Here is a 24,743-nt window from a genome sequence, read left to right as displayed (position 1 = left end):
AAAAAAAAAAAAAAAATGATGTCAACTAGACATCGTGGTGATCATTTCACAGCATACAAATACTGAATCATTATGTTGTCCTCCTGAAACGAATGGCATGTTATACATCAACTTAAAGGGAAAAAAATTCAAGAGATTATTTGGTGCCAGCAACAGTTCCCTAACATAGTTCACCCCCTGCGACTCCTACATGAATATAATTTCTAGTTGGGCATGTAGCCTCTCAGAATAAAAAACTGTATTTCCTGGTCTGTTATATCTGCAACTCTGCATGGCCATGTGATGCAATGAGATGTAAGTGGAAATGTCTGTGTGTGACAGTTTTAGAGATGTTCCCTCAAAATAGCTGCTCTGTACCCTTTGGAACTTTGGCCATCTTGGACTTGAAGATTAGATCTTCAAGTCCTTGAAGATCCCGCCCTTGAGGTGGATGACAGTGAGCTGGAAGGAGCCCCAGACCCTGAACAAGCCTGGACCCCATACCTCTTGGTTTTTACATAAGGGCGAATCGACTTCTGTATATTTTAAGCCACTCTTATTTTGGATTTGCTGTCACTTGCAGCCAAATCTACTCAAACTAGAACAGGTTTTTTCACCCAAGGAAAATGAGATTGGCATGCTGTGTATGGCCTTTTTTCTTCTTTTTAAAAATTTATTATTATTAGAGAGAGAGGGGGCACATGCGCACATGAGTAGGGGATGGGAGGAGCAGAGGGAGAGGGAAAGAGAGAATCTTAAGCAGGCTTCACGCTCAGCACAGAGCCCAACACAGGGCTCAGTCTCAGGACCCCAAGATCGTGCATGACCAGAGCTGAAATCAAGAGTCGGATGCCCAACTGACTGAGTCACCCAAGTACCCTGAGTGTGGCTTTCTTTGCACATCTCTGTTTGATTTACTAGAGTTAGAATATATTCCTTCTGTAATAAAAAAAAAAACAAACAAAAAAACACCTCTGAAATTATGGCCAGAGGATCTAGATTCTAATTTTAGCTCCAAAATTCTTTGGTTACGGCCTTGGACAAATTACTAAGTTTCTCACTATCTCATTTTTTTAAATTTTTCTAAATGGGAGAAAATAATTCATATACTCTTTTAAAGTAGTTGAAAAAGACAAAAGCAACATTGCATATTACATGCAAGGTTTTGCAACATTTCAGCTGAGAAAGTTCCTTGAGATGCTTCATGAAAAATAAGTCCAGTAGGTCGAGTAAGCAGAAGAGGGACTGCCTGTCCTCTCCCTCTCCCACTCTCAGAGTCTCCGTGCTCATTAGGAAATTCAACACTGGAGAATTCCCACAGGAAAGAAGTCCCTTTCACCTCATTAAGCCAATCAGATGAAAGGAGGGCAGGAGACTTTCGATTTCAGAGTCTGGATCTTTAGAACAGGCTGGTTTGGGCCCATGACAGCTGGTTTTGCAACTTCCCAGCTATGCTGCTGTAGACAGTTTCACCCTCCTGTGCTTCCCTTTTCTCTTATGTAAATGCACTAATGCTATTCTCATCCTGTTGCGAAATCATCAAGCACGATGGTCAAGAAAAATGTTTTAGGGTTGCAACCTACTGAAGTAGGCCCGGGACAGGACCCCTGGGGCAGAAAGGGCTGAGGTTTGGCTGAATTGAGCTGTTGATGACAAGCTTAATGCTCATGGGGGAGGAGATGGGCAGGCCGTGTTCCATCATGAATGTTTCTTCGAAGGTCTGCTGGTAAAACCGCTTTTGCAAGATTTCTCTGGTGCTTATCATTTAGCTCCGTAGTGACTGTGGGTGAGATGTACAGGCAGGCACTCGTGAGACCCTGTAAGAATTTAGCACCCAGGGGCACCTGGGGGCTCAGTCAACTGGGCGGCTGCCTTTGGCTCAGATCATGATCCTAGAGTCTGGGGATGGAGCCCCAGGTCAGGCTCCCTGCTCAGTGGGGAGCCTGTGTCTCCCACTCCCTCTGCCCGGTGCTCCCTGCTGCTTGTGCTCTCAGGCGTGCTCTCTCATTCACTCTCTCTCTCAAAAAAAAAAAAAAAAAAATCTTAAGAACTTAGCACCCAGCTCCTATTTGATGCTTATGAGAACCCCACAGGCCATTTATCAGCCTTCTGGGCTAAAGCTGGACATTTCTCTGTCCCCAGCCCCCAGTTTTACACGGGGTTGTTGGGAAAATAAGTTAAAACATTGGCGTATTTTAATGGCTCGAAAAATGATGATGGCACTGATGGCAGTTGCCTGATCCAGACTTTTTAGGGAATTACTGACGCTGTGCCTGGTTCCTGACGAAAGGAAAAGGAAAGGGTAAAAGTCAGGAGTGGTGCGAGGCCTGAAGGATGACCTCAGGGTGTCTGCGTGCGGGCGGCAGCTCTGGACAGAAGCTCCTGCCAGCATCGGCCACCTGCACAGGGCCACTCCCCACTTCTGCCAGCATCGGTCACTGGTCACCGGGACGGCTTCCTCCTACTACTTGGCAGTCCTCGGGGAAGTGCACGCTACTTGTTTTTCTTCAAGTTTTTATTGTGGCAAAATACACATAACAGAAAACTTATCATCTGAACCCTTTTTAAGTTCACAGTTCAACAGTATTAAGTACTTTCATACTGCAGGGCAACCACCACAGAGAAGGGGGCAGGCAGAGGGGGTGAGAATTCTAAGCAGGCTGGGCGCCCAACACAAGCCCCACACAGGGTTTGATCTCATGACCCTGAGATCATGACCTGAGCAGAAATCAAGAGTCGCACACTTAAGGGACTGAGCCAACTAGGCCCACCCCCGCCACCACCATTCTACTTCCTGTCTCCACGATTTTGACTAAGTCCTCATAGAAAGGGGATCATTCGCTACTCGTCTTTCTGTGTCTGGCTTACTTCTTTGAGCATCAAGCCCTCATGGTTATCCATGTTGCGGCATACGCCAGAATTTCCTGCCTTTTTAAGGCTGAACAACATTACAGTGTATAAGGTTCATAGTTCTTTTTGTTACATTAAAAACTAGGGTCTGAAAAGCGTTATGACCTGGGGCCTGCCCTTCAGCAACGTGTTTGGGGAAAGAGACATGCTTTGCCCATCAGCTGTCTTGCTCGTTGATGGACTCCTTGAGAACTGGGTTGCAGTCCATACCCGGGAAGGGTTACCACACCGGGTTAGCCCAGTGTTTTCCCTACAGAATTTCAGTGTGTCTGGAAATTCACCTTTTAAAGAGAAGAAGTGAAGGCAGGACAAAGAAAGGTAAAGGTGCGGGAGTTTCAGTGCGCAGTTTCCTGGACAGCATTCTCCAGCTCGCTGGGCTCAAGAGCAAGACAGAGAGGGAATTCGGGAGGAAGATTTCATAGGACCAGTAAATGAACTTAGGATAGCCTGTATTTAGTGTTCATTTCTTTTTGATTCTTACTGAAGACAGTAAAGGGGATTGGAGACTCACACAGAATCAGCAGGTCCCAGATATTGCTGACCCAGGGGGAGACCACAGAGGGATGCAGGGGGGAAGCATGGATACACTCTTAGAGCTGGACCAGCTGTGAGCAGACTCTCCACTTGGAAGGTTTCCCTGCCGAGGGAGTTTTCCACCGAGTGGCTTCCAGTAGCTAAGGTCAGATGAGACCTACAGTGGCCAGAACACAAGGATCCTCCCATCGTTTCCCCCAGAGGCCACTTCCAGAGTGGGCCAGGCTGAGGCCCTCCCCACCAGGCATGGAAGACGCTGTGCCAGGGCTTTTCCCCGGACCGGTCTCGGGGAAGACCGAGCTTTCACACATCTGACTGCAGCATCCGACCCCAACATCAGCGAGGCTCTGGGAGAGTCCCGAGGGATGGGAGGGATGCCTGGAAGTCATCCCCATCACACCTTAGCTGAGTCCTGAGAACCCCTGTTCTCTGTCCCTTGTCCCCTTCGTCAGGGCTTCCCCCGAAGGCAATGCCTTGTGGGCACAGGGTGACATCAGCATGTTAGTCACCTCTCTCTTGCCCCGGGCGGTGGGAATCCTCCACCCACAGGAAGCTCAAGTTCCTTCCCCAAGTCTTCAAGGCTCTCAGTCCGTCCTGTTCCTCATCCTCCCAACTTCCTTCTAAAACTTGAATCTGGGGGCGCCTGGGGGGCTCAATGGGTGAAGCCTCTGCCTGGGATCTCAGGGTCCTGGGATCCAGCCCCGCATAGGGCTCTCCACTCAGTGGGGAGCCTGCTGCTCTGCCTACTTGTGATCTCTGTTAAAAAAATAAAATCTTTAAAATAAAAAAATTAAAATGACTGTCCCTGACTCTTTGCTCTCCCGTTGCGCAGAATCGTCTACACCATTCTCCCGCTGGTGTCTCTAGTACTCACGTAATTTAAGGAGAAGGGGGGCGGGAGACAATGAGCAGAAATTTCCTTTGTAGTGCAGGGTTCCGGGGACTAGTTATACAACTAGCCTCCGCTAGAGGGAGACTTCGTCTCAGAAAAGAAAAGATGGGCCTTCAGGTCGAGGGGAAGCAGTGGTGTTAATTAACTCTTTTATCTAGTTTTGTGTTGTGACCAACTCTTAAAAAAAAAAACAAAACCAAAAACTTTGTTTTGAAAATAATAGAATTCATTTGGCTTTTTTTTAAATTTTAGGAATTGCTTTCACTTTTAAATTTATAATTATTTAAAATATTTACATAGTTTTAAAAATCAACTCTCCAAAACATGGTATATTCCAAGTTTCTCTTCTAACCCCGTCCTTTCCACCTTATTCTTCCCTCTTCCCAATCATACTGTTTATTTTTCCATCTTTTTGGGTTTTTTTTTTAACATTTTAAGGATTTATTTGGGAGAGAGACAGAGACAGAGAAGGAGCAGGGGAGGAGGGAGAGGGAGAAGCGGGCTCCCCACTGAGCAGGAAGCCTGACAAACAGGAACATACTATTCGCAGGCACCTGTCCTACCCCTGGCTCTATTCACGTGAGGTACTTCCCGGCGATCATTCATTCCATGGTAGCACTTTAACTCATTGCTTTTTTTTTTTTTTTTTTTAAATCAGCTCTAAGCCCAAGGTGGGGCTTGAACTCCAGACCCCAAGATCAAGAGCCGCGTGCTCTGTGCACTGAGCCGGCCAGGCACCCGTGCAATTGCATAATACTCCATTGTGTGGAAGTACCATAGTCTTACTGACGTGCCCGCTCTTAAAATAATGCTGTGTTTAATAGCACGTACTTCTGTTCCTATTTTTGCTGGAGTATCTCTGAGATAGATTTCCAGAAGTGGGACTGATGTGGGAGCAAAGGCAAAAGAAAAATTTTCTTTCTACTTGCAGCCCATCGCCAAGACCTTGAAACAGGCAGAGTGACATCCTTTAAGAACACAGCCGCCTGGATGTTAATACTTTGCTAAGCGCAAAGGCAATCATAGCTTAGTATCGTCCAGACTCCCTAGGATCTTATAAGTCTTCTTTAACATATAAAAATTCCTTTGGAAACCGCCTTTTTCCCTATGCCCCAAGCTACATATTGGCAACCCTCCTGCAAGCATAAGCCCCTCAATACACATCTGAAGGTTCTCATGACCAGTGTTTTATTAGACAGTAATAAATGGCCTCTTCCCAACAATAGCTCACCCCCTCAACGTCCTTGCGGCCAAAATTCCTTAGAGACTTGGGCTCTCCTTAAACCCCTCCCAACTTGAAAATATAGAATAGGCCACTCTCACGGACCCAGCGCTGTTCTTTCTGCCCACCGGTCCTGTCTACGTGCTTTAATAAAACCACTGTTTTGCACCAAAGACGCCTCAAGAGTTCTTTCTTGGCCGTCAGCTTCGAACCCCAAACACTTCTTACATCAGGATTGCTTAATTAAAAGGTATTGCTGGTTGTGCCAGCTAGCTACTGCCACATCTATGGTGGAGGTTGTCCCCGTTTGCATTTCCGCACTCAGTGTATGGGGAGTGTGTTTCCTCACAGCCCGGCCAAGAGAGTGTGCGATCAGCATTTCAGACGCATGCCCATCCCAAGGCTGAGCTATGTATCTCCCTGTCGTCTTAATGCACATTTTTTAAAAGTTATGAGCAATGTGGTACATTTTCATATGGTAAATAGCAATTTCTTTCTTCCCCCGAGATTTGCCTGATGATATCTCTAGCCCAGTTTTCTATAAGGTTATTAGGGTTTCTTCTTCTGTATTTCTAGTTTTTATCAGTAATCTTGTCTGTAATTTTTTTTTAAAGATTTTATTTATTTGACAGATGGAGATCACAAGTAGGCAGAGAGGCAGGCAGAGAGAGGAGGAAGCAGGCTCCCTGCCAAGCAGAGAGCCCGATGCAGGGCTCGATCCCAGGATCCCTGGGATCATGACCTGAGCCAAAGGCAGAGGCTTTAATCCACTGAGCCACCCAGGCGCCCTTGTCTGTATTTTTTTACATATTTCCCAGTTGTCTTTTCACTTTGCCTTTGGTGGTTATTATGTATTAAAACCTGTCAGTTTGCATCTATGGAGATAATCATACATTTTGTTTCACTTTGGCTCAATTAATATGATAGATTTTAACGGATTTCCTAATCTGACTGTCCATTCTTGCATTCACAGAGTTATCGGCCACTTGGTCACGATGAATATTTTTTTAATATGCTGTTGGATTCTGCTTGCTAATGTTTTGTGTAAGATTTTTGCATGGGGGAGCCTGGCGGGCTCTGTCCAAAGAGTATGTGACTCTTGATCTTGAGGTTGTGAGATCAAGCCCCATGTTAGGTGTAGATATTACTTAAATAAATAAAAATTTTTAGAAAAGATTTTTGCAGGCGCCTGGGTGTCTCAGACAGTTAGGCGGCTGCCTTCGGCTCAGGTCATGATCCCAGGGTCCTGGGATGAAGTCCTGCATCTGGCTCCTGTTCAGCAAGGAGCTTGCTTCTCCCTCTCCCTCTGTCTCCCCCAGCTTGTGCTCTCTCTGTGTCCAATAAATAAATAAAATCTTTTTTTAAAAAAGATTTTTGCATCGATATCAATAAGTGAAATGACCTACCTTGTTCTTTTTTATTATAATCTTTGTCATGGTTCCAAAATTCAGGTTTGGGAATTCGTAACTCCCTTCATGACATGAATTTGGGAGTTTTCCTTCTTTCTCTACGCTCTAGAGTGACTTAAGAAGGTTTTATTTTGTAAAGTTTGATAGGATCCCCTAGTGAAACTGTCTGAGCCTGTTTTGTTTTGTAGGAACTCTAGTTTAATTTGTTTATGTTAAGTGGTCTGTTTAGACTTTTTGTCTCCACAGGGGTCAATTGTGTTAAATTTTTCTACAAAATTATCCACATAATGTAGATTTTTAAATATACTTACACAGAATATTTTTAAAATTTCCTCTCCTATGTCTCTTCATTTCTAATTTCATGTATTTGTACTGTCTCCCCCACCTTTTTTTTTTTTTTTTTAAGATTTTCTTGATTTATTTGACAGAGAGAGACAGCAAGAGAAGGAAAACAAGCAGGAGGGATGGGGGAGAAGCAGGCTTCCCGCAGAGCAGGGACCCTCGAGTGGGGCTCGATCCCAGGACCCCAGGATCATGACTGGAGCCGCCCAAAGACTGCGCCACCCAGGCGTCCTCCCCCGCTTTTCCTGAGTAGTTTAGCTAAGAAGGTAACTTTATTTTTTCAAACAGACTGTCTGGGACTTTAGTGTTACTTCTTGTTGTGGTTGTTTACAGACTGTTAATCTTTGCCTTTCTTTTTACTTATTCCTTCCTTCTGCTGTCAATGTTGTAATGTTTATTCATTCGTTTTTACTTTAATTTATATAGGTATTTGATATCATAAATATTTCTGATAGTTATTTTAACTATTTCTCATAGATTCTGGTTTTCATTATTACTATTTTTCCTTCTTTTTTTAATGAATGAGTTTTGTTGTGGTTTTTTTTTTTTAAGATTTTATTTATCTATTAGACAGAGAGAAAGAGCACGAGGAGGCAGAGAGGCAGGCAGAGGGAGAGGAGGGAAAAGCAGGCTTCTTGCTAAGCAAGGAGCCCGATGTGGGATTTGATCCCAGAACCCTGGGATCATGGCCTGAGCCCAAGGCAGGCGCTTAACCAACTGAGCCACCCAGGCGCCCCCATCATTACTTTTTTTTTAAGATTTTTATTTATTTATTTTGAGAGAGAGAGAGACAGAGTGAGAGAGAGCATGAGAGGGGAGGTCAGAGGGAGAAGCAGACTCCCCATGGAGCTGGGAGCCTGATGTGGGACCCAATCCCAGGACTCTGGAACCATGACCTGAGCTGAAGGCAGTTGCTTAACCAACTGAGCCACCCAGGTGCCCCCATCATTACTATTTCCAAAAAAATTCTACAACTTGTGTTGCGTTTCCCCTTTGACCCAAGAGTGGTTTAGCAGCATTTTTTTTTTACATTTCCTGTTAGAAGAGTCTTTTTTGTTTGTTGTTGTATTTTAATACCTACTTATATTACATTGTGGCCCTAGAATACTGTTTGTTTTATTATTTTTTTCCCTTGGAATTTACTGAAATTTTCTTTGAGGTCGAAGATGCGAATGTGTTGTGAATGCTTTAAAATGCGTTTGGGGGGTCCCTGGGTGGCTCAGTCAGTTAAGAGTCTGTCTTTGGCTTGTGTCATGATCCCAGGGTCCTCAGATCGAGTCCCATGTCGGGCTGTTTGTCTCTCTCCTCCCTGCTTGTGCTCTCTCACTATCTCTGTCTGTCCCTCAAATAAATAATAAATAAAATCTTTTAAAAAATGCATTTGGGGGCGCCTGAGTGGCTCAGTGGGCTAAAGCCTCTGCCTTTGGCTCATGTCATGATCCCAGGGTCCTGGGATGGAGCCCCACATCGGGCTCTCTGCTTAGTGGGGAGCCTGCTTGCCCCACTCTCTCTGCCTGCCTCTCGGCCTACTTGTGATCTCCATCTGTCAAATAAATAAAATCTTTAAAAAAATGCATTTGGGGGAAAAAAGCATATTCTCTATTATCAAGTTTCAGAGTTTAAGACACATTAAATCTATCTTGTTTATTATGCTATCTGAGTTTCTATGCCCTTGCTATTTCGTGATCACTTCATTGTTCTAGATCTGAGAGATCTAGTACAGTCCCCCGTTACTGGTCTGCTTTTCTTTCTTCCTGTATTAAACGTAATTCTCTCTTCTTTTTTCAAATTGCAGTAGACGTTTACCTCGTTAAACGTTTTAGTCCGAATTCTCCTTTCTTGGATAACGACAATTGCGGTCCCTGCTTCAGTTAAAAAAACCAGAAACAACAACAAAAACCTCTGGTCCATTTTTGTTTCAGTCATTTATCGTTAGCCTTCCCGAGTCTCCTCATTTCAGGTGTTTCATTTGCATGGCACGCTGCTGGGTTTTGCTTTGTCAGATCATTTTCTTTAACAGGCACATGGTAGACTCCTTAATAAATTTATTGATGTGATCAATATGTTTGACCTCTGATCTGCCTGTTTTTTATATATATGTGTGTATATATATATATATATTTTTTTTTTCTTAAAGATCTTATTTATTTGAGAGAAAGAGAGAGAGGGAGAGCGAGCATGACCCAGGGTAGGGGCAGAGGGAGAGGGACAAGCGGACTCCATAATGAGCAGGAGCCTGACATGGGGCTGATCCCAGCACCTCAAGAGATTGTGACCTGAACCAAAGTCAGATGCTTAACCAACTGAGCCACCCAGGCACCCCTATGTTATATTTTTATATATTTAAGTCTTTCACCATATGATCTATTTCATTTGCTTACTCCTCTCCCCTCATGTCCATTTTTTAACATAGCTTCTGGTATTTGGGAGGAGTTTGTATTTTTGTTCTAATGGTTAACTTTATCCTAAAACTTTTATACAGTACATAAGTTCTCTCTTTTTGGCTATTGTCCATGTGGCCACGTGAGAAGATAGAAAATATCTATAATGGTCTTTGCCCCTTCCAGCCCTGTTCCTGGCAGAGCTCCTAAAACCCTCTTAGTTTCTTAAGTGATTAGAGCGCTAGGAGGATCTTTTGCTCTGATGTTTGGTCTCTGACCCTAGTTTCTTACACAGAGCTCCTAAATCCCTTGGAATCTCCTGGGTAACAGGAGTGTCTTTTGTTCTGAGGCAACTCTGGGGTTGCTCCTGCTGGGGAGGAACCTGGGGGCTGGGCACCAGAAAGAGACCTGATTAGAAGCCTGGAATTTTCGGCCCCCTCCCATTCTCCAGAGAGGGAGGAGGGGCTGGAAATGGGGTTAGTGACTGACCATGCCTAGGTGAGGAGGGCTCCCTAAGAATCTCAATAGTGCAGGGTTTGGGGGGCTTCCAGATGGGTGGGTACGTGGAGATCAGGGGTGAAGGGTGTGCCTGGGGAGGACATGGAAGCTCCACACCCCTGCCCACACCCCTGCCCGAAGCCTCTCTTCCCACGGTATCCTTAATCATATCCTCTTATAATAATGAGCTGGGAAACAGGACGCGGAAGAGTTTTCCTGAGTTCTGCGAGCCATTCTGGCAAATTAATTAAACTCAAGGAGGGGCTCTTGAGAACCCCTCCCTTACAGCCATCAGGCAGAAGGCCAGGTGATAGTTGGGAGTTGGCAGCTGGCACCTGAACTGGGGGTGGCTGGAGGGGGACGGTCTTGTAGGACTGAGCCCTTGACCTCAGGGACCTGATGCACTCTCTAGGTGGACTGTGTCGGGATGGGGTTAAATTGTAGGCTGCCCAGGTAGACTCGCAGAACTGCTTGCTGTGGACCACCCCACCCCCCACATCTGGTGTCAGCAGTGGCGACTGTGACAGCAGTGTGCCCTTAATATGGAGAAACATCAAATCAATCTAGGAATCTCTTTCTCTTTAATGTCTTGCTGAGCACTTTCTATAACTTTTTTTTTTTTTTTTTAAGTGGGCTCTACACTCAACTTGAAGCTTGAACTCACGACCCCTAGGACAAGAGTTAAATGTCTCACCCACTGAGCCCGCCTGGTGCCCCAGTCTAGGACTCTCTTAACGGCCTTCTTCTTGCTCTCCTCTAGCACCTAACCGCAGGCAAACTCCTTCTAGTCCTAGTTATCTCTGTGCCTAACAGTAACTGCTTCTCACAAACTCTGCCTCAACTCTCCTCACTGATAGCTGCACCAGATTTCAGGGCTGCCAGAAACCTGGGAACATAAAAGAATACATATTCGTGGTTTCTTGAGATCGTGTTTCAATACACGATAAAGTAACAGTATCTGTTTTCAGACTTTCTGGCCACCCTCCTTGTTGTCCAAGCACACAGCTATCATATGCTACAGTTTCCATTACAGCCAAGGAAACAAATTTAGTTCTTACCACTAGTGAGAGATATTGATGTCTCTCGAGTCATTTTGGTCGTACACAGCGTGTTCTCTGGATTCCTCAGGAAGGGTTCTGATCAATAATATTCTTCTTTTAGGGAGTGTGGGGGGAGATATAATAGTTTCCAAAAGAGGGGAAGAAAATAGAATCAGAAATCCGTAATCTATAGAGGAGTTTTGAAGTAGTTTCTGTCTCTGCAGCTGGCCATCTCTTCCCTGCTTACTGTGCACAGAGCCGTACCAAGTGTCGAACTCTAAGGGAATATACAGAAGCCATGGGACATGGCTAGTGCGAAGGTGAGCCAGTAGCTTGGTTGGATAAGATCCTGTGAGCCCAGGAAACTAGGTACTAGCTAGGTTCTAGTCTAAGACTCCCTCCCACCTGCCCCAGTGAAGTAGCAGGCAGGGTATCTTGGAACTATCTGGAAGAAACCTTGGGGAGCTGATGGTGTGACTAGAGACAATGATTCAAGGGTCAAATTGTAATAGATGAGCTGCCCAAAATTTTCCTAATGAGGGCTTACTAATGATTTCTGGTTCCAAAAATTACCATGGGGAACAAATACAAATAAAATAAAATTACCATGGGAAGAAAAATACATCAAAAGTACATGTTGCTGACTTTTGGATGTTATAAGTTAGAAAGCGCCCAATAAGGTAGTTTATCTAACAATGCATTTTTTTTTAAGATCTTTACCTATTTATTTGACAGAGAGGGAGAGATTACAAGTAGGCAGAGAGGGAGGCAGAGAGAGGTGAGGTCATGGGATGGGGGCAGGAAGCAGGCTCCCCACTGAGCAGAGAGAGAGCCTGATGCAGCCTTGATCCCAGGACCCTGAGATCATGACCGGAGCCAAAGGCAGAGGCTTAACCCACTGAGTCACCCAGGTACCCCTAACAATGCACATTTTTGAGGGAGAAGTTACTCTAGCTTTAATATCTAGGAAGGAGTATGGGATGAAAGCAATTTAGAGATCTAATCAATTCTATCGGGACTCCAAAATTTGCCAGAAAATCTGACACATGGCTGGAGGGGGTGTAACCTCTTTGGAAGGCAACCGGGCACTATTTATCAAGATCAGCAGGGCGCCAGGCTGGCTCAGCCCGTGGAGTGTGGGACTCTCGATCTCAGGGTATTAAGTCCGAGCCCCACGCTGGGTATAGAGATGACTTAAAAATAAAATCTTAAGGAAAATGCAATACCCTTTGACTGTATAATTTCATTTCTGTAAATTTATCCCTCAAATATGCTCACAAAGATGCAAAGTAACACCTGTACAAAGTTACACATCTCTGCATTATTGTAACAGCAACAAAACCGCATGTTCAACAATAGGACCCTGATTAGATAAAGTGTAACACATCAGCCCGCCGCTCCTGTGCAACTGTAACAGAGCTCTTTATGCGCTACTGTGTAATGGTACTCCAAATGTATTTTTCTTTTGTTAACATTTCATTTTTAAGTAATCTCTACACCCAACATGGGGTCCGAATTCACAACCCCGAGATCTAGAGTCACACACTCCACTGACTGAGCCACCCAGGCGCCCCCGAAATACCTCTCTTAATCTTATTGTAAGTAGTATGGTATCCTACTTACCATTGTTGTGTAAAACGTAACAGCGATTAATAAAATACATGTTTCTATTTATCATTTATATTTCTTGTATAGGTACACAACCTTTGGAAAACTACACAAAAACTGCTAACTGGTTGTGGGAAAGTTATTACTTATTTTCTTAAAAAAACACCCGCTGGTTCAAAGCAAAGGCAGGAAATCTTTATCATCTCTGGTCTCTCTCCACTGAAACTGACCAGCATTCTTTTCCACCCTCTTTTTCTCTCCTATTACATTAGTTAAGACTCCGATTGCAGGAAAGATACAAGCCCAATTGGCCTGAAGATGCTGGCTGGCTTGCGCAGAAGTAAGAATAAAGCACTCTGGTAAAAAACAGATAGAAAAAAAATCTCTCTTCCTGAACATGTTCTACCTTTCACATTCTCATACCCTGTAAGGCCCAACCATGCTTTTTACTTTTGGACTCTGCTATAAATCTCCTATAACTTTATAAATAAATTTCCCCCTTTTCTTTTTAAGGTAAACTGCATAGCTACCTCTTTTTACTGGGCAGTCTTGAGCCAGCAGGGATGCCAAAAGTACTGAGCACTCACTATGCCTCGGTGCCCTCCTGGCAATGTCACAAAAGTTTACCGCTCAAAACTAAGCCTACACCTACTTCATGCCCTAAAGGAACTGAGATGAGAAAGATAAGTCACTTGTCCAAGGTCACACACTTCCAGAAGAGCTAGAATTTAAGCCAGGCAGTCTGACTCCAGAGTTCACATGGGCGGTTGCCCTCCATTAGGTACAATTTATCTGTTACCTATAGATAACAAAGTACACTTGTTAACTCAATGCAGATGGTCACAATCCAAATACAAGATTTCCCGAGGTCTAATTTCTGGCATCTGAGAACTCAGGCCAACAATGAGAGTATCTTGAGGCATATTTTGTGAATGGGACCTTTACGAGGCCTTCCAACTTTGAAAGAGTTAAATCTGGTCCAACGAAAGACCATCACCTGTGCCTGAAGGCAACAAGTCAATCTGAAGAAAAACTAAACTTCCGCACAATTTTATTAGAAGCTTGAAATTGCCTGTCATTGTTTACAATTTCCTACTCTTTGTGAAATTCTAACTAGAGAACTCACACAGGACCAAGCCAGAATTGGATTTTAGCAAGACAGATAACCTAAAATGGGCACCTCTCCCCAAAGAACAATAGGTTAGAGGATCCAGAAACAGACCTGAGTAAATTAAGGAATACATTAAAGGTGGCATTTCAAATCAGAGGGGAGAAGACAGTTTTTTCCATGCATGATGCCGAGACAAACCGTCAGGCATCTGGAGCCTGATCTTAGTGTAGTCACCAAAATAAATTCTAGGAGGAACAAAAATTTAAAAATAAAAACAACTATGCGAAAATTATCTTTTTAAACACTGGAATTCACAAAAAGCTATTTAAAGCATAAGATCCAGAAGCATAGAAAGAAAGAGCATTGGGGGCGCCTGGGTGGCTCAGCCGTTAAGCGTCTGCCTTCAGCTCAGGTCATGATCCCAGTGTCCGGGGATCGAGCCCTGCCTCAGGATCCCAGCCCAGAGGGAAGCTTGCTTCTCCCTCTACCACTCTTCTGGCTTGTATTCTCTATCTCGCTGTGTCTGTCAAATGAATAAAATCTTAAAAAAAAAAAAAAAGAGCAGTAAATTTGACTATATAAATATTAAAAACATGTCCATGGTGGGGGGGAAAAAGGTGGCTACAAACAAATTAAATGACAGACACACTGGCAGAAAATGTTTGCAACATATTTGACAAAAGGACTAATTTCTGAATATATAATGACTTTAAACAGATTAGTAAAAATGATCAACAGCCCAACAGCAAGTGGCAAAAGATACACAAGGTTATTTTTAGGAAAAAAAATAAATAAAAGAAATTAAAAGGCTCATAAACATGTGCAAAAAATCATAAAATTGAGGAAATGCAAATTTAAAACAATGCTACACCATGTTTTACTTCCAACATAAGAGACAATATAGTATAATGGTTAAAATTGAAGGCTTGAGGGTGCTTGGGTGGCTCAGTTGGTTGAGCGTCTGCCTTAAGCTGGGTCATGGTTCCAGTGTCCTGGGATCGAGTCCTGCATCAGGCTCCCTGCTCAGTGGGGAGCCTGTTTCCCCCTCTCCCACTCCCCCTGCTTCTGCTCTCTCTATGTCAAATAAATAAATAAAATCTTAAACAAAAATTGAGGGCTCTAGAGTCAGAATACTTGGGGTTATATCCTGGCTCTACTCCTTACTGTGTATGCCCCAGCTTCCTTGGCTGGGGTGGTTATAGGAACCAAATGAGAAAATGTCATAAAAAGCAATCAGAACCGTGGCTGGCATATGGCAACTATATTCATTCTTATCAGGTTGACAAAAACAATAAAAGCATGAGTAGTCATGTTGGAAAGAGAGGACTGGGCCCTCATGGTCAGAACTTGTACAAGCTGGCACAATGTCTTTGGCAACTCACATTCTAAATGCACAAGCCATCTGCCTTTGCAACTCGCTTTTAGAAATGCATCCTATCAATCACATGTTCATAAAATTATATACCTATCTATATCTATATATTCATAAAGAGATACATATATATACAGCTTTTCATTGCAAGAATGTCTATAACAGGGGCACCTGGATGGCTCCGTTGGTTAAATGTCCAAACTGGTTTCAGCTCAGGTCATGACTGCAGTTTCGGGAGACCAAGCCCGGTGATGAGCTCCCCGCTCAGTGAGAAGTCTGCTTCCCCGCTCTCTCTTCCTCTGCCCCTCCCCTTGCTCATGTGCTCTCTTTCTCCCTCTCAAATAAATAAATCTTAAAAAGAATGTCTATAACAACAAAAGACTGGAAAACAACCTAACTGGTCACGCAGATGGGACCAAATAAATACACGACATTGGGGCCTAGAATGGAATAATATACTGTCATGAAAAAGACATCCCCAAGACAGTTTAAAAGGGCAATCACAGGACAATGTGGGTATCCTGCCACTAGCGGTGTTAGAATGCACTCGGACACAAGAGAATAGTAAAAGTAGTTACTATCATGAGAGTAGCAGCAATTCTCTCTGAAGATCGAGACTGGGAGTTGAAGGCAGATGGAGATTTGCTCGGCATTAAACATCCTGCTGTAAAAATGGAAAATTCCCCCCACATACTTTACTTCTTCCATTAAACAAAAACTAGTTGATTTTTTTGAAAAAGAGTGTAGTCATCAGATAATCTTACAACTCTATTGGAAAAGCATACCAACTGAAGATAGAAGTCCCAAAAGAAAGGCTGGTTGTTTGACTCTCACTGGCTTTGAGGACACAGTGGATGTCCTAGAGCAAAGTCCTTGGTTCTGAAGGTTATGACTCTAGAACGTTGAGAACCACAGGGAACACACACAAGTCCTCTTTCCAGACCTGATGTTCTCCAGCTCTTCCCTCCTAGAGAACAAGGGCTGTTTGACTTCCAACTCTCCAGGTGGGGGGGTGCTCTTACACTTGGTGTGTTAGTTGGGATGACTGGAGGGGGAAAGGGAGGGAGAGGGACTGACAACTGTCCCCTAGAATGCTCTCTTGGTTGTCAATGATTTTTTTCTTTTTTTTTTTTTTTAAGATTTTATTTGTTTATTTGACAGAGAGAGATCACAAGTAGGCAGAGAGGTAGGCAGAGAGAGAGAGGAGGATGCAGGCTCCCTGCTGAGCAGAAAGCCCGATGCGGGACTCGATCCCAGAACCCTGAGATCATGACCTGAGCAGAAGGCAGAGGCTTAACCCACTGAGCCACCCAGGCGCCCGTTGTCAATGATTTCTTTGAACAACTTACTTTTTTCCTTTCATCTTCACATCTCATGTTATAGACTTACAACTCACACAGCAGTTTCACTTTCTCATTAATTCTGACAACCCAGGAAATGGATACCATAATGCCGTTTTAGCTTTGTGTCCTGGCACCACCACTTAATTCTCCAAATCTGGTGCTTTCCACGCCACACTTTCCACACTTTGCCTCTGGACGTTCTAAAATGAAACCAAACCTGAATTTCCAGGGAGAGTTTGGGGCAGTGTCATCCAAGAAAGTGAATACCAAGTAGAAGGGCCCGCAGTCCTGAAAGGTCCGCCTTCCGCCGTTGCCAGGCAACAAGGGTAAACAGCAAAAAGTGGCAGGATCATGGCCACTAACTACAGTGCCAACCAGGTAAGTTCTTTTTCCATCTCTAATGTTTAATTTTGCCTTTGGACTGACCCTCCCAGAGGATTCTTTCTGATTATTGAATGAGTAACTGAAAGTGGGGTGAGATGGTATTTTTCACCGCTTTAGCTACTCAGGGTAGAGAGGCCCCATGCACAAGCAAAAGGCATCTCGGGGTTAAGTTTGTAGGATCTAAACAAGAGGTCGGCAGGGTTTTTTCTGTAAAGGGTCAAAGGATAAATATTTTCAATGTTTTAGGGCCACGTGGCAAAATCAGAGATGTTATATAGTACTTAAAATAGCAAGAGAAAACATTTTTCCATTAAATTCTTGACAAAATTAACTAATTTTTTGTAATACTAAATGAAAAAATAGAATTCTTTTGGGATGAGAAAACACTTCTTTGGGATGCAAAGCTACTGTTCCCTTTAATCAAATCAATTGCAAGTATCCATCTATAAAAACAATTCTTTGCTTTCTCAGGTCAACCCAAGACAGATAGGAGGATGGACTGGGCTCATGGACCACATTTGCCCATCCTTGGTTTAGATCAGGGCTGCCCAATAAAAAGCTAATGCGAGTCACCAATGTAATTTAAAAATTTCTAGTAACTATATGAAAAAAACTAAAAAATAAAATTAACTTTAATAATATATTTAACCCGGTAAGTCTAAAATATTTCAATGTTTAGTCAATATTTAAAAAGTTATAATACAATGCTTACATTCTCTTCTTTTTTGTACTAACTCTCTGAAATTAAAAAGCACTCCCTGGTCTAACGGGACTAGTCTTATTTCAAGTGTCCAATAGCCCCATGTGGCTAGTGGCGCCATGTTGAAAAACACACACTTAGACCAAAAATTTACACCTTCTGTAGGAGTTAAGCCTAGCTTGGCTGTTTAGGTCTCTGGTCATCAACTCTAAAGAACTGGGCCTCGTCATCATTTCCCAGGGACAGGGCCTTTGAGCTTCACGGAGATTCTCATCTTTCTCTCCACAGTATGAAAAAGCTTTCTCACCCAAGTATCTGCGGAACTGGTCTCCCGCCAAGCCAACGAAGGAGGTATTGCGTGTGTAGAGCCCCCACAGGGCCAGTTGCTGATCCTTTCCACCACGTCATCTGGAATTCACTGGCACCTAATTCCTTTAGCCATCTCTAAATTCCCATAGCCTCTCCCCTCCCCCAGCCCTTAACTCGAGCCCCTCGGATACCTTCTCTTTCTTTTCCATTCCATTTTCACAAGCACTTCTCTCCTCGCTTCTACCCCAGAGAATTTCCTCCCATGAAGGCTACACTCAGATTATTGCCAATGATCGTGGTCATCTGTTGCCTTCAGTGCCCCGCTCCAAGGTGAGATACTGATCCCCGTTCCTCCTGAGGAAGGTAAAGAACTGGGGCACAGAACCAGAGTAGCCAACATGGGAGGTTTACAGTCTAGCATGGCTGCTATCTGGAAATTAAAGTTCAATCTAATTCCCATTGCAACATGACTGTCCCCAAACTTGCAGCCAGTTTATCGAGCACAAGAGAATGCCTTAAACTGATGAACGAACACGTTCATGTGATACTTAACACAGTGAGTACTCTGCTAGACTTAAGTTAAGCCAACAGAGTTAATATGGTGAAAAAATCTGGGTAACCTAAGTGAGAAAGGGGGTAAAGGACGAGTGGGGAGACTGGGAGACTGTGCTTTCAGTCTGATTTCACTACCACACATCCCAGGGGGGAAGGGGGGGAAGGAAGACAACAGACCTGCCAACAGGTCAGCAGTCCTGGGAAAATCCTGTTGAAGAACCTCGTCTTCTTCCTTTCAGGCAAGCCCTTGGGGATCTTTTATGGGCACCTGGCAAATGCCTCTGAAGATACCCCCTGCTCGGGTGACCCTGACCTCCCGGACGGTTGCTGGTGCTGCCTCCCTCACCAGATGGATACAGAAAAATCCGGATTTGCTCAAGGCCTCCAATGGGCTGCGTCCTGAAATCTTGGGCAAGGTAGCTCTTCCTCCCACCTAAGCTCAAATCCTATTATCTGCATTTCTTTTTAATCTCAAAAATCCCTCTTGTTATACCATCACCACCCAGCAGGGGGAACCTCTAACCAACTCAGTCTTCTCCTACCTGGTCCCTAACTCTTCTGATTCTTAACAAGAGGCGCTAAGGACATTTTCCCCCACAGTGCAAAATGATCTGATCTGACCTTTTGTCTATCCTATGGGGAGGAAGACAGTGAGAATTCTAAGATGGACTGGGAATGACCTAGGCCTGACCAGAAACATGACTCTCTGTTCCATTCTGCCCGGCAGCCTCATGATCCAGACAATCAGAGGAAACTCGGGAAACTCACGAAGACTGTACAACAAGCCCCAAGTCCGACCATAATTCCTGGCTCCCCAGATGTAAATCTCAATTCCCCAGACCGACCCCAAAGCTCACACCCCTCTGCGGGTCACACTCCAGGTCCCCAAAGCCCAGCCAACTCTCTCAAGAGCCCACCAGGATGTCCATGTGTGCTAGAACACCCGGCAGGTCCTAATCCAGCTGCAGTCCAGAAATGCAAACCTGGAACTCCAGAGGCACCCAGGGACCACACTGAGAAAACCTGTCTGAGTGATGTAAGCGAGACCCCCAGTGAGGGACGCAGAACAGGGAAATTATAGGGTGGGAATAAAGGCAAACTTAGAAAATAAACATCATCTATTGAATCTATTACTGACTTGGATGTTTTTTCCTTCTGTTATGGCTGCTTCTTGTACCCCACGACTAGAAGGCGGGTTGGGGGAAATAGAGCAGGGAAAAGAACATGGCAGTGGCTTGAGGCAGAACACATTTTTACAAGGACTAAGTCAGCTCTCCTCCAAAAGTGACCAAGAGGAAGTTGGTCCAAATTGCAGCAAAAGAAACCTCAAAGAACCAGCCTCTTACCCCCAGCCCCTCATTTTTCATCCTAAGCATGCACAACTAAAAACTTCTAAGTCCGAAATATGATTGTTTAGTAGAACACCCACATGCATGTCTGGAGAAGACAGGGGAAGAAAAGGGAAGGGAAGCCAGAGTAGAAGACACTCTCGTTGTCTACGACTTCACATCTGATGACAGAACACACGGGGAAGACAAACTAGACAGAGTTATAGAAGTAAAACTCAAGCAAAAGGATATACATAGTTTGATAAAAGATCTATAGAAGTGACTGGAAGTCAGAGAAGAAAAAACAGAGAAAGATGGTAGTAGAAATTTAGGGCAGAATAACAAACATGAGGACCACTGTACCCCAGTCCCAAGCACCCCAACACATGGTAAGGAGCCACCCAAAAAAGGTACGATGTTCCCTATGCACTTCCCAGCTTCCAACACCTGCTTACATTCTCCTATTCTGCGGTCTTCCTGGTGCTGGCTGCTCAGTGTTATGCCCTTGCCAAACCCTCCCCAGCTCTAAGGCCAGAGTGTTCCCTCATGAACGCTTGTCTCCCACTCCAAGGTCAACTACAGAAGACGTAGGGTTTAAGCTGGAGGAAGGCTACAAAGGCTTCCCAGGGCTCCTCCAGCAAGAAGGGGTAAGTGATCATCACGTGAAGCAGACGACTACTTGGGAGCCAGGAGGAAGACTGCTGGGGCGGGAGGTCCCCGCTGTCTTCGCTTCAGCGACATCTTCCTGTCCAACTGCCCCCAATTACGGTCACTGTTCCTCCTCTCCAACCCGCAGCTCTAACCGGTTGGCCAACAACTCAGAAAGATAGGTCTGCTACCCCTGAGTTTCCAAAGACTATCAAACCACACTCCTGCCGAAGGAGTCAGAGACCCAGACGGCCGGCCCACACGGATTTTAAAGGCAGTGAGTTTTCCCGTGAAATTACGAATTTGGGCAGGTCTTCAGTGACCCCTCCTCTCTTATCTCCGCTCTCTGTTCTCTCCCACTCTACGTACTTCGCTCATCATCCCTTTGCTGCCACCTCCACTGGTCCTCTGGCTCCCTTACTGGACCATTTGCTGAACTGGCCCCTGAGGTTTATGAACAGTTCTCAGTGGGACTCCGGAGGCCGCGATAATGCAAAGCTTCCACAGGCTTAACCTCCTCTCTCTCGCTCCTTCCTCTCTGCGGCTTCTCATGCTCTTCCGTCTCTGGCTACTTGCATTCGAGTCCCTAAACACGGTTCCAGTGGTCAGCCTCAGGACAAGCTGTTTCCCTCCTCAGAAAGGTCAGATTGGGGGATGCAAATGCCTGAGACCAGAGGGAGAGGGAGGAAATTGGCTCTCCCCCAAACGCCATTCTCTTGGTTTTCTAGATTTCAAGGAGAGTCAAAGACAAAATGAGTATTTTAATTCAGTTTCGGAAACAGATGTCACATGAATTTGGATTAGAAAAGAGGCTTGTTTTTCCAGAAATGCAGGGGGCAAAGATAACCCTTAATATGTTCATTGTAATTTTCTGGACCTTCCTTTTGCATTAAAAGCTATATATCTTTTCCCCAAAGCACCTGCTTTAAGAGTCAACCGACCCTCTTTACCTCCCGTGAGCTGGGACAGGCTGACTGCCCCCTACCCCCACTCCTCTTCTTTCAGTCACACTGTGTGGGTGCTTAAGACCCCGGGCTCTGACCAATGAACAGAACTGTCCTTTAAGCCAGCAACCCACAGGCAGTGGCACCCAAAGCCCCACTCCCAGTCCCCATGGCAGAGGCCACAGAGCTGGCATTGTTTCCACTGTCTTGGGAAGAAGGAGCTGTCAGCACAAATCAAGGCCCAACATGGAGAGAGAATGACGGCTTCCAGGCCCAGAGTAGGCTGCAAGCTGGGGGCAGGAAAAGGGAAGTTTTGAGTCATTCCATCTTTAGCAACAAGGGAGGAAACTGGACCCTCTCCCACTGCTCTGCTTCTAGGAGGTACTCTACCGCCACTGAGCTCCAAGGGGATGTGCAAGCACAGAGGGTCTAAATAAATCAGGAGAACTTTGTCTTGGCTGGAGATGAGAGTGACAAACAGGAAGGCAGGTCAGTGAATCATTTAGGGGAAGACAATGCTGGGAACTTTGGCTCTTCACATGGCGGCCAGCCCTGCAGAGGTCAACACAGTAAGAACCAAGACAGCCACTCCGGACTGGTACAGCTGGGCAATCTTCAGGCCTTTCCCTAGGTCCCAGACCTGCACAAAAAAGAAGAGAGGGGGGAAAAAAAGGAGAAAGAATTTCAGCAATCAGGGCCCTGGGTATTCTCCTTTCCGAGAAGTGGTTCCATCTCAAGAACAGGCAACTCCCCCGGCACGGTTCTAGGCAAAAGCACTTCTCCTGGGCCCCATGTTTCTCAAAACCCTACGTCTGGAACCTACCACCCAGTTGTCCCAGTGATAGAAAAGGCCTAGGTACAAAATACAGGCCGCATATACAAAAGCTTCCAGACTAAAGAGGTTAAACGTTCCCTCATGACAACAAAACCAAATCAGTGTTTCCCAAATTGTTTCTCCACAAACTATTTCCTCAGAATGCGAAAAGGTATTGCATGGGGGAGAAAAGTTCCATGCTGAATAAATCTAGTGGACATTTTACTGCGAGGCTTTTGAAACAACTGATTAACACACACGGTGAAGCTCGAGGACAGGAACGTAGGAAGAGTCACGGTTTCTTAGATGCAGACCATCAGAGAACCCCCACCCCCGCCCCGGCCTTTGAGAAGTAACGTCCAGTCACGGACCTAGGAATTCCTAAAAAAACCCACAGGGATCAAGAACACTATTTCTTAATTTTGTTTGCCAGTGTATTCACAGCAAAAGTTCATGAAAGAATAAGCAATATTTACCATTACTACATGTGCTGCATTCTATATACTGTCTGCTATTACATTTCTGGTGGTTTTTTTGTTTGTTTGTTTTTATAAAGTAAGCTCTATGCCCAGTGTGGGGCTTCAACCCTTGACCTCAAGGTCAAGTTGCGCTCTCCACCGACTGAGTCAGCCAGGACCCCCTAAATTTCTGGTTTTGTTGGCAACAACCCACTCAATTTTCTACCCACTCCATCAAAAACCAGGGTTTTAAAAACACTGATGGAGCCTCTCCTGTCACACAGGGATACTAATGCATTATACTCCTATTATACTCCACGTCCCTAAAAGCTCCCCTAGGGCAAAGGTAGAATTTTTAGGGGCTACACTTCCCACACTTGACTGCCCCAGGGCAACACAAACGCCCACACTGTGAATGTTAAACCGAATGAGGAGTACTTAAGAAGAAAGTCAGAGAGAGCCCGGGGTGGGGGCGGGGAGGGGGTGCGGGTGGAGAATCAAGCCTCCACACCTAGATCAGATTAGGAGTCAAGCAGATGCCACATAGAGCTGTCTTGCTTATACAGGCGTGGTGCTTTACCAAAAAAACCCCGAGTCCTACTGGCTGGCGATGCCGGGGAGTGGGGGATATACTCTCTAGAATGCCAGAGGCCCTGTCCCTTCCCACTCCTATCAGTTCCACTCCCCTCTCCCCACGGGATCTTCTGGGAGGGCAACCATGAAGCTCTGAGAGCAAGTAGGGCTGTCCGTCAGGGAGCGCAGATCAAGTCCTGTCCCACACCCAGAGCCAGTACTTGCTACAAGAAAAAACAAAAGCAGATTTAAGGGTTTAAGAAAAGGCTTTAGGCTCCTCACTTCTCTCAAAGATTACCATTAGGGGAAGAACCGGGGCAGAAAAACCTTGACTGAGCCCTGAGATTTTACAAAACCTCTTCCCTTTCCCTCCCCACATACTGAGACAAAAGCAAATATGTGGCCAGGCAAGCCCGCTAGAGCCGGATGTGACCAGAGGAAGCTGATCAGCTGCTTTTCATTAGGGAGATTTGTTCTGTGGAATAAGAAGTCATTAATGGAAATGCTCTCCTTCTCTATCCCCTCCGGAGGGAAGTGAAGTCACTGTGAATCAAACTGAACACTGCCCCGGGGCAGAGGTGATAGATACACTTAATTAAACAGGTCATTTAGTCTCTCACTTTTCCGATTGCATTGAACTACTGGACCAGACTGAAATTCACAAAGTGCTGGTCTCTAGACTCTGATGTGGAAATTATAAAGGTCTGATTAAGGCAAGAGTACCCATCTGACAGATGGCTCAGGTTAGGAAGGCAGTGGAAGATAAGAAAGAATGCAATCGGGGCGCCTGGGTGGCTCAGTGGGTTAAGCCTCAGTCTTCGGCTCAGGTCATGATCTCAGGGTCCTGGGATCAAGCCCTGCATCGGGCTCTCTGCTCACGGGGAGCCTGCTTCCCCCTCTCTCTCTGCTGCCTCTCTGCCTACTTGTGATCTCTCTCTGTCAAATCAATAAATAAGAAATCTTTAAAAAAAGAAAAGAAAAAGAAAAAATGGAATCTTTACCGTCTTCCTGGGAAACAAAGCAAGAAGAAGGGTAGAGAGATCACAAAACATGAACTCTTAAAATGCTGGAGAGGGTCTGATCTCTGACCTGGGGCAGGCATGATTCAGCTTTAATTCCTTTATAAAAGAGAAGGAGGGGGCGTCTGGGTGCCTCAGTTCGTTAAGTCTCTGCCTTTAGCTCAGGTCATGATCCCAGGGTCCTCAGATCGAGTCCCGCATCGGGCTCCCTGCTCAGTGGGGAGTCTGCCTCTCCCTCTCCCCCTTTCCCTTTTCCCACTCTTTCTGTCTCTCTCTCTCGTGTGTGTGCATGCTCTAATGAATAAATAAAATCTTAAAAAGAGAGAGAGAGAGAGAGAAGGAGGGGCTCCTGGGTGGCTCAGTGGGTTAA

At 45.1% G+C, this 24,743-nt stretch overlaps 2 protein-coding genes and 1 long non-coding RNA gene across 3 annotated transcripts in view; 2 read left to right on the top strand and 1 right to left on the bottom strand.

Moving 5' to 3' along the window:
- LOC116862257 overlaps positions 1-24,743 on the top strand; it is a 24,856-nt gene extending 113 nt beyond the window's left edge. Inside the window, exons 2-3 of the long non-coding RNA XR_004381615.1 lie at positions 11,537-11,543; positions 24,717-24,743. This is a non-coding gene — a long non-coding RNA (uncharacterized LOC116862257). The remainder of the gene's footprint in view (positions 1-11,536; positions 11,544-24,716) is intronic.
- CFAP126 (cilia and flagella associated protein 126) lies at positions 16,916-19,719 on the top strand. The gene is made up of 5 exons (XM_032849474.1): positions 16,916-17,019; positions 18,014-18,076; positions 18,284-18,364; positions 18,829-19,005; positions 19,317-19,719. Exons 1-5 carry the CDS (start codon positions 16,993-16,995, stop codon positions 19,668-19,670), a joined length of 702 nt encoding a protein of 233 aa, XP_032705365.1. The 5' UTR covers positions 16,916-16,992; the 3' UTR covers positions 19,671-19,719.
- Positions 21,307-24,743, bottom strand: part of SDHC (succinate dehydrogenase complex subunit C) — a 32,391-nt gene continuing 28,954 nt past the window's right edge. Inside the window, exon 6 of the mRNA XM_032849475.1 lies at positions 21,307-22,149. Coding sequence (XP_032705366.1) covers positions 22,045-22,149 — 105 coding nt within the window. The 3' untranslated portion in view covers positions 21,307-22,044. The remainder of the gene's footprint in view (positions 22,150-24,743) is intronic.

This window comes from Lontra canadensis, unplaced genomic scaffold (genome assembly GCF_010015895.1).
Source record: "Lontra canadensis isolate GAN:19392208 unplaced genomic scaffold, GSC_riverotter_1.0 scaffold230, whole genome shotgun sequence".
NCBI lineage: Eukaryota > Metazoa > Chordata > Mammalia > Carnivora > Mustelidae > Lontra > Lontra canadensis.
The sequence above is the reverse complement of the archived record's forward strand: the minus strand, read 5'-3'. Positions and strand labels throughout refer to the sequence as shown.